We start from the raw sequence: 8,707 nt of genomic DNA, 5'->3' as shown, positions 1-8,707 counted from the left end.
TACGCTGGTTGATTCTTTTGATCAGCGTGGCCTGTGAAGTGTTCTGCTCCAAATCTCTTTACTGTATTTGGAGTCTAATTTGTTGAAATATACTCTATAAACACAGTGTTTGTATAATTGGTCAGACAAGTGCTTTTTACTCCAAAATCTACTCCATGTGCATCTAGCAGCTATAGCTACTTAGCTAATTAAGATTTTACATTCAAAATTCAGTTCAATTCAAACTAAAATATAGGTCACTCATGGCTTTTGGGGATGTTGCTGTTGGAGTAGGAGGCGACATGATGTTATGAGGAGACTGACACTTACATGCCTGTTTTGTTGAAACCTCACAATTAGCCAGTTAAAAATACATAAAAAGCAAAACATCTCTCTAGGTTATAAGTACAAGATATCCTTCTGATGTAAGAGTAGAAGAGGCATGATAAGAAAGTGCTCAAGTAAAGTTCAAGTATCTCCAATTTGTACTCAAGTAAATGAGTCGATTGAAATCTACATAATTACCTTCCACCACTGGAAATATCTACTCCCAATCATTCTTCCACTATTGACTGATTATTTAAGCTATTATTTAAAGTACAAGTTCACCCAAAAATGAAAATCCTGTCATTATCTACTCATCCCCATGCTGTTGGAAAGTCAGGTGAAGTTCTGTCGTCCACAAAACATCAAAACTGAACAATGAAAGAAGATGGGGACTTGTTTTAAAATGGAAAAAAACACAGAAAAAGCCCAAATTGATTTGAAAAGAAATTATTTACACAGGTGATGTGTGGATAAGCCTGAGCACTCACTGTCAACCAGTTGCATGCTAACGCTTTAGCTCAGCAGCTTCAGTGAAGAGTTGGCCTTAAAAACGTGTGTTCATAACATCTTTTCAAATCAATTTGGGATTGTGGGGTTTAAAGATACAAGGACAAGCTGTAAGGAGCCATTTTATGTTTTTTGTCAGTTGTTTTCCCCCCATCTACTCCAGTTGTTTAGGAGAATGCTGCAACCCTGTTTTGCTGTGAAGCTGCAGAAATGTTTTGTAGACTACGAAACTTCACCTGAATTTCCATCAGCTTGAGGGTGACAAGATAATGACTGAATTTTCATTTTTGGGTGAACTTATCCTTTAAAGTAAGAGTATTTAATCTGCTCATTACTTTGTCCATTTACCAGCTGATTGATTGAAATTACTTGATTGAGTAATTTGTGCAAAAATCTTAATTTAACTAGTACCTAAAGCTGTAAGATCGTTGTAGTTAAGTGGAAAAAAAAATCCCTCTGAAATGTGTTGGAGTAGACGTGGCATGTAAGGAAAATACTCAAGTAAAGTAAAAGTACCTGAAGTTTGTACTAAAATCTGCAGTACATGGTTTCTCTCCACCAGTGGAAATCTCTACTGTACTTCAGGAAAATATCCCAATCCTTTATTCAATATTGACTGATTATTGTAGCTATTATTTAATATAAATATAGGTTGACAGCTCCAGTATTGGTGCAGTTGCAGCCTTGTGACCACTGGGTGTCGCCCTGAGACCACTGATTGGAGGCAGCTCGTACAGTGGACACCAGGTGGCTGGGATTAACGGGCTTTGGAGCCGGCAGTGGCGCTGTGTAGCTAAGCCTGCTATACTGTATGCGCACTTCTGGCCTGTACAGGCCCATACAGACACTGATCAACAGCTGAGAGCAGCCACACGGCGCTGCAACTGTTTCAGCATACTTTCCCCCCTTTTCCTGCCTCTCTCAGCAGCAATATGAAAAGCACAATCTGTTGGCCAGTTCACTGGATGTGAGTGTAAACATTCACCATTTTAACTGCTAGTAAGCAGACCAAACTGCAGAGCCTGCTGTACACAGAAAATAATAATGAGCAGTGACAGCAGCTTGCAGCTTGTCACATGTTTGGTGGTTGTATATGGCTGCCTCAAGTTAGCTTAGGAACAATAGCACATGTAGACAACACACCCATGATATGACCCAAGGTTGGGAGGGTTTAGATAATTTCACCATGGCTGCACATCATCCACTGGATTTAAATTTAACAGGAAAGTCAGGCATCATGTGTAAGTGTGAGGAGTGGTCGGGGATAGCAGGAGGCTGTGTCACCTTCAGGGACTAGCTGGGCTTCATCAGAGCAGTGCAGAGGTCAGCTGCTGCCCTGTGTCTGCCTGTCCTCTAGCCTGCTCCACACCAAGGCTCGATATGTGTGGGCCATGGCTGACATTAGTGAAGAGGAAGCATCCCTTAAGATTTACACCACAGATCAGAGACATGTCTGTGCTGCTCATTTGTATGAATGCTCTGAGAGATGGTAACCCCCCATGTGAATAAGCTCTCTCCCTCGGGGGAAACTGTGTTGCTGTCACCACAATGTACATTATGTGTTTGTGAGAGTGTCTTTTTTAGGTTTGGATTGCAGTGGTTTGTACACACCAGCCGTATTCTTATGTCACAGGGTTTTTCAAAGCACATAATCCTTCTTATATAAATGGTCTTTTTTTTTTTTTTTACCCTGGATAGGACCTAGAGAGTACGTGAGAGATGAAGCAGCTGTATCTAAATAAAACAGGAACAGTCAGTGATGCATGCTGGCATGCAGAGCAGACAATAATGCTACTTTCAGTGTACCTACATCGGGGCAAGGAGCTCCGGCACACAGCTCGTTTGCATACAACCACAGTAGGCTAAAATACACACGATACATAAACAGTTTTTGTGATGAGTCACAGAAGCAGTTTATCGAGGCCTGGGTGTTTTCTTGCTCTATTTAATTGTCTCAGCATCATAGTGTCAACTCCATTTTATATCACTGAGTGAGTAGCTAAAGATAAAAATTAATGACTCTTAGGTCTTAAACATATACTGAGAATGGTCTCAATCAAAGAATGACTGTTTAAATCATCTTCTCTTTTAATTGTTAGTCAGTTGCAGTGCTCATATACCAGAGCAGGAAACAAGTTTGTTTCTGAGGGTGCTGCTGTTAATCCTACTTATCGCTCTTCCACACAAGATAGTTTTTACTCAGATGATCGTGTATTAATGTTACTTAGAAGAAATCCTACAGGGAAAAGAGCAATACCTAAAACATATTCCCCACAAACACAAAACAGATTTATTAAAAAAAATGTTTATTGACATCAGAAGCAATTTAAATTTCAACAATAAACAAGGCGTTTTTTTTCTTATTTTTGCTATTACAGTGGTACGTAAAGATCAGTAAAACAACTGTGATACGTCAATTTTGATAACATGTCATTTAAAATAAAAACACACAGGAGAACGGAGAAAAGGAAGAAACACTCAGATCTAACTCAGAACGTTTTTTATGTGCGGTGCACCTCTAGCTATAGGGTAAATACTGTAAGCCCACCCCTTTACACTGTACCAGGCAGGATAGTGGTCTAGGAACTATCACCGAAAAAATAAGACTGGCAGAAAGATACAGACACGACACTTGTGTAGTGTTAACTATACAAAAAGGAGAAAAAAACTGTACAGCATAAAAACAACTGATATACACAGCCTTTTTTGTTGGTGTTTTGTTGTTTTTTTACCCCTTGGATACTAATGTATTTTCTTTCAGTAAGTGAAGTGTGTACAAGGGGGTTAAATGCTTTATAAACAAGAAAATGACCACTATAGACGTAACTCGCCATCGTCTACTCGTCATCATCATCATCATAGTCGTCCTCCTCCTCGTCATCATCTTCATCGTCATCATCATCGTCATCTGCCTTCTTCTCTACCTTAGCTGGGGCTTTTCCCGCTGGTGCGGCGCCTCCTTTGGTCTTTTGGCGATATGCTGCAACTTCCTGTGATGGAGGAATGAAAAATGTACTTCATTAATATCAAGAGTGAAAAAAGTCATTCACATGGAAGAGCAGCACAACATGAAGCATCAATACAACAACAGACCACTGGATCTTTACCTTCTCATACTTCTCCTTCAGTTTAGCTGCCTTCTTCTCAAAGGGCTGCTTGTCCTCTTGAGCGGTGCCGTTCCACATCTCACCCAGCCTCTTGGCCACCTCTCCAATGGTCAGACCAGGGGACTCCCCTTTCACCTTAGGGCGAAACTCTGAGCAAAAGATGAAGAAGGCAGATCTGGAAAAAACAAAAAGAATGAGCTTATCATCAAACAATATAACATGCTCCATAGTGTGTCTTTACCATGAGTCTGCTATCCCTGTGGTGCTGACATGTAGTACTTACGGGGGTCTCTTGGGGGCATTGGGGTCCTTGAACTTCTTCTTCTTGCCTCCCCTGGCGGGAACGTAGCTCATCATCTCCCTCTCATAGCGGACCTTGTCCTGCTTGGCCAAGTCCTCGAACTTGCCCTTCTCCTTGGGAGACATTGTCTGAAAACAGAGGCATTCCCAAGAGTCGTAAAAGTATCCAACAACATCCTACTCTTTGATTATATTGGTATTGACAAGTGCAGAGTGGCATATTGTCCATTCTCAGGAATCAGATTAGAAATTTAAGAAACAGACTTAAGTCCATAAGGTTATCATCATACCTTCCATCGCTCGGAGCACTTCTTGGAGAACTCGGCGAAGTTCACCGAAGCCTCAGGGTGTTTCTTCTTGTGCTCCTCCCGGCAGGTCTGGACAAAATAGGCATAGGAGGACATCTTGCCCCTTGGCTTTCCTGCTTCTCTCCCCATCCTGATAACCGTTTCTAAAAAAGAAAAACAAATGTTTAAAGTAGAGTTTAGCTGTGCAACTTAATGTAAAATTAGTTTTATTTTAATGTCAACTGGCCGAGGTTTTGTTATTCTACATCCCATGGGCTTCATAAACTTGATTTGAAAAAATGCTTCCTGAAAATGTATAGTTTTGTTTGTCATCTACTCAGCCCACTATTCTAAATTTAGATCACTATAAATAATGTATTGTTTGCATATACGTTCCTGACCCACCCACCATGCTCCTCGTACTACACAATGAACACTTCTTTTATTTCCCTCCACTGGCCACTAATATTGATAGCACTGCTGAGGTGACCCGCCCTCGCTGCTGTCAAACTGCACTAAGTTAGGTCCCGTTAACTCAGTCCGCCAAAATAAAACCGTCCAGCACGTCCGGAGCTAATGCGATCAAAATGACTTTATTTATCGGAGCGTTTTGTACTGTGGCCTTTACATGAAACTCAGTGATCCGTGGTCAACTCCCATTTTGACGTTTAAAACTGGCTAAACGCGTCGATTCGGATTCAAGAAGGAAATCGCATAAAACGTATATAAATATATTTCCGTTGCAGTGATTCAGTTTCCCGACGTCCAACCCGTCTCAATTTTATATATAACTGCAACAGTTCACAAAAACTCCAAGTGCATAACATAAACTATAGTCCTATAACACTGGACATGACGCTAAAAAACACTCGTGTTTTTGTACTAAAATGTCCTAAAACCTCATCCGCAATACGAACAGGCCTTCAGGAACCTCCCGTTTGAATTGTGTAATGTTTTCATTAAAGAAATAACTTTGACACAACAAAGACACAAATTACACATAAAGACATTTTTATTGAAAATAAAACACTTCAAACTGTGATCCGACGTGATTTAACACTCATCTTCAATATGTCTACCTATTCTCTTATTCTGGAAATAATTCGCCATCTTTTTCTAAAATGTTTAAAACCGTTAGATTTCCCTTTGAATTCTCCCATTAAATGCTACTGTAACTCCCAGTTAAACTGCGTCGACCGAAGTAGTAATGGCGCATAGGCTTTCGTTGAGGAAAAGGAGGTCAACAACGACGGCAATATTTCTTCTTCCATTTTGTGAGAATGCCTTCTTCATGAAAGAAAGTCCCCCTCAAATGTCTCCTCCCGCCTCCCAGTTCGCTTTGCAACTCGACAAATATGCCTCAAAAGCCGGCGATCTTGACAAAATATTTCCCCGATTGATTCCTATTGCACTAGCCGGTTTGTATAGTAATACATTGGGTCTGCACTGAGTCTATGAGCGGGCTGTGCTACTGACTTGGTTTCTATGAGCTCCTAATGGCCGCTCGTCTTCATCCACTAACATGGAGAATATGGCTCCTTCTCTTTGTGTCAACGCACAGCCATTGCACTGCATGCAATAGAGGGCAGAGCGACCGCGGCGACCACTTCATTTCAATCCCCGATTTAAAGGTTTTACAAGCATCGGAAAAATCTCGCAATGGTGTCGTTCGAATCACGAAAGATTGAATTTTCTTTTGCCGTCGTTACATGTTATAGTTACCGGTTTGTTTCTCGAGAAAACACGGTTAGAAAAAGTTGAAGTGAACTGCGCCTCTGTCACTGGCTTCCCATTTGCCTCGCTGCCTTGCCTCCTATGCGAATACAGTCAGCCATTACAGTAAAGCGCAGATCGTGAGGTAATTTTTTCACCGTCTTGTCGGGAGTGTTGCGGCGAACAAACACACGTACATGTGTATTTTGAAACGATCTCTCTTTTTCTTTTGTTTTTGTAAATTTTCGTGTTTGTATCCAAACCCGCACTCTTCGGATGACAGGCATTCAGCTTCGCAATGCACTGCAATGCCAATGGCTAGCTAACGGTGAGTCTCCTACCATTGTCGCTAACCGTGTTGTCCGCTAGACATTCCTGAATTTTTACGCGATAACTAACGTTTGATTCGACTCCATTTTGTGAAAATGACACGACTATAATATATTAAATTATTTGTTTTTGACAAAATCGACGGTTTTCGTCGAATTCAGTCAAGGTTAATATTCATTTCTTCCATTTTACAGAGCGTCTGGTCCACACTCCCAGGCAGGGCAATGTAACGTTACCTGCTAAGCGCCGGCTATTTTTTGTTGTTTTTTTGACGGTTCTCCGCGATAAAATTATTTACAAGCAGTAAAAGGATTTACATTCAACCATGGCGAACACATACGCAAGATATTTATAAATGTTATCGTCATTCTCATCCTTACGAACACTTAAAATTTCCGTGTGTGATACTTACCTAGGGACTATCGCTGGATCTCAATGCTCTGCAATGGCTGTGTGTGAGGGAACATAGGCGATACGCAGTGTCTTCAGTCTTCAGCTCTCTAACATTACTCTCGGCGGGGCTCGCATGCCATTGGCCAGCGCCCAGTCTGGCGCTCCTCCGATTGGACGGAGGCTTTTCATTGTCCTAATAGAAGACGAGGTCCGATTGGCTGCCTTTTGTGAAACGTCACTGAAGTTTTCTGAGGCGCGTGGATACAAAAATATTTCCGTGCGAGCATGCTGGAGCTGCTAGTAGTGTAGTGTGTTTGCCATAGTATTGAATTCACTACGTTGAGCACAGTGTACAGTAGGCAAGTTAAATGAATGAGACAACGTGGAGCGCTTGGAGTCAGCGAGCGAGGCGGCTGTAAAATGTCATGCGATGGTGTTGGATGGGCTGTCCCCCTCTTCACTAACCAGCTCCATTGTGCATTCACCTCAATGCATGTGGGCTTATTTGCAAATTATGACTTTTAATATAGCATGAAAGGAACATCGCGTAATCACGCGAAAGGGACAGAAGACGCTCTTGCTCGTCCCACACGGGACAGTTACGCACTGAATGAGATATTTTAAATGATTTGGCTCTGACTTGGAATGAAAACAAAAATAACAATGCAGTTAATGGGCTGCCTTTTAATTACTGTGTCAGTCGTGATGGTCCTTTTTCAGCCCAGTATTGAGAAAAAGTCACCACACTGACTCTACCAGACAATGTTTTCTTAGTCTTTCCGTCAAGTTTACATAATAATCACTTTAAGCAGGTGCTCATTTTGCTGTATAGCTATGTTTACCTATGAGTCTGCTGTCCCTTTTAAGATGAGAGTGCAGTACCACAATCAAACATGATAAAAGCGTTAAGCTGGTATATTAGGCCTTGAGATTGAGCGTTTTTGTATTTCTTAGCACAATTATCCCCCCCTCAATTTTAGATACTTCATATGCAGTAGCTAATTGAAAGAGAATAGTTTGCTCATCCCCAATTAATACACACAAAGGGAGATCAAAGAGCTCCTGTTCAGTTTTAGCTAAAGTTGGTGGATAAAGCAGTTTATAGTTGTAAATGAGGGCTTTGTCAGTGCTGTAGGTCTGCATGAAATCTTTTTTGTAATGAGACAGTGAAGTATGCATGCAGGTCTGTCTTTTGCAATAACATACAAACAATGCTAATTGCAGGTCCCATTGATATAACAGGTCTGTATATTAACCTCATAGCAGTAGGGTTTTCACTCAACTCGGACACAATTTTATATGTGATGAAGCAGTTTAAGCCCTAAATTGCAATATTTTTTTAAGAAGAGAAAGACAGTAATGAGGAAGCCATTCATTTCAATGCAACCTATTGTTGCCAGTCATATTATATAAACAGATCAGGGCTTTTGAAGCAGTTCAAAGATGCTGTTGATGTTTTATGAAATAGCTAATTGTGTTGATCCTTATTAATAACTAATATTTTACTGATACTAACAATATCCTCCTATTTTAAAATTTCATACAGATTGCCATAAAAGATGCATAGTATAGCCAATCACATAAGGTTTTTCACAGTTTCCCCACATTTTCTTCCTCTCATGTGTATCAGATACAAATTTAACAACACTGAACAACATTTTGTTGTGCTGCTATTACATGGTCGAACAATTCTGTTCGAGAAATCTGTCAAGAAGCCACCTCATTGTCTGTCTGTGCGCCTGAATTGGATGTGATTTGTTTGTC

The 8,707-nt window shown here is 40.8% G+C and overlaps 1 protein-coding gene across 1 annotated transcript; it reads right to left on the bottom strand.

The window, feature by feature from the left end:
* Positions 1–3,102: 3,102 nt before the first annotated feature.
* Positions 3,103–7,071, bottom strand: hmgb1a (high mobility group box 1a). The gene is made up of 5 exons (XM_084374347.1): positions 6,963–7,071; positions 4,511–4,671; positions 4,204–4,349; positions 3,921–4,095; positions 3,103–3,803 (listed from the first exon to the last, which is right to left on the bottom strand). The coding sequence occupies exons 2-5, from the start codon at positions 4,655–4,657 to the stop codon at positions 3,651–3,653; spliced, it is 621 nt and encodes a 206-aa protein (XP_084230473.1). The 5' UTR covers positions 4,658–4,671; positions 6,963–7,071; the 3' UTR covers positions 3,103–3,650.
* Positions 7,072–8,707: the final 1,636 nt, after the last annotated feature.

This window comes from Pagrus pagrus (genome assembly GCF_965226575.1).
Source record: "Pagrus pagrus genome assembly, chromosome: 14".
In the NCBI taxonomy this organism is placed as follows: Eukaryota; Metazoa; Chordata; class Actinopteri; order Spariformes; family Sparidae; genus Pagrus; species Pagrus pagrus.
The sequence above is the reverse complement of the archived record's forward strand: the minus strand, read 5'-3'. Positions and strand labels throughout refer to the sequence as shown.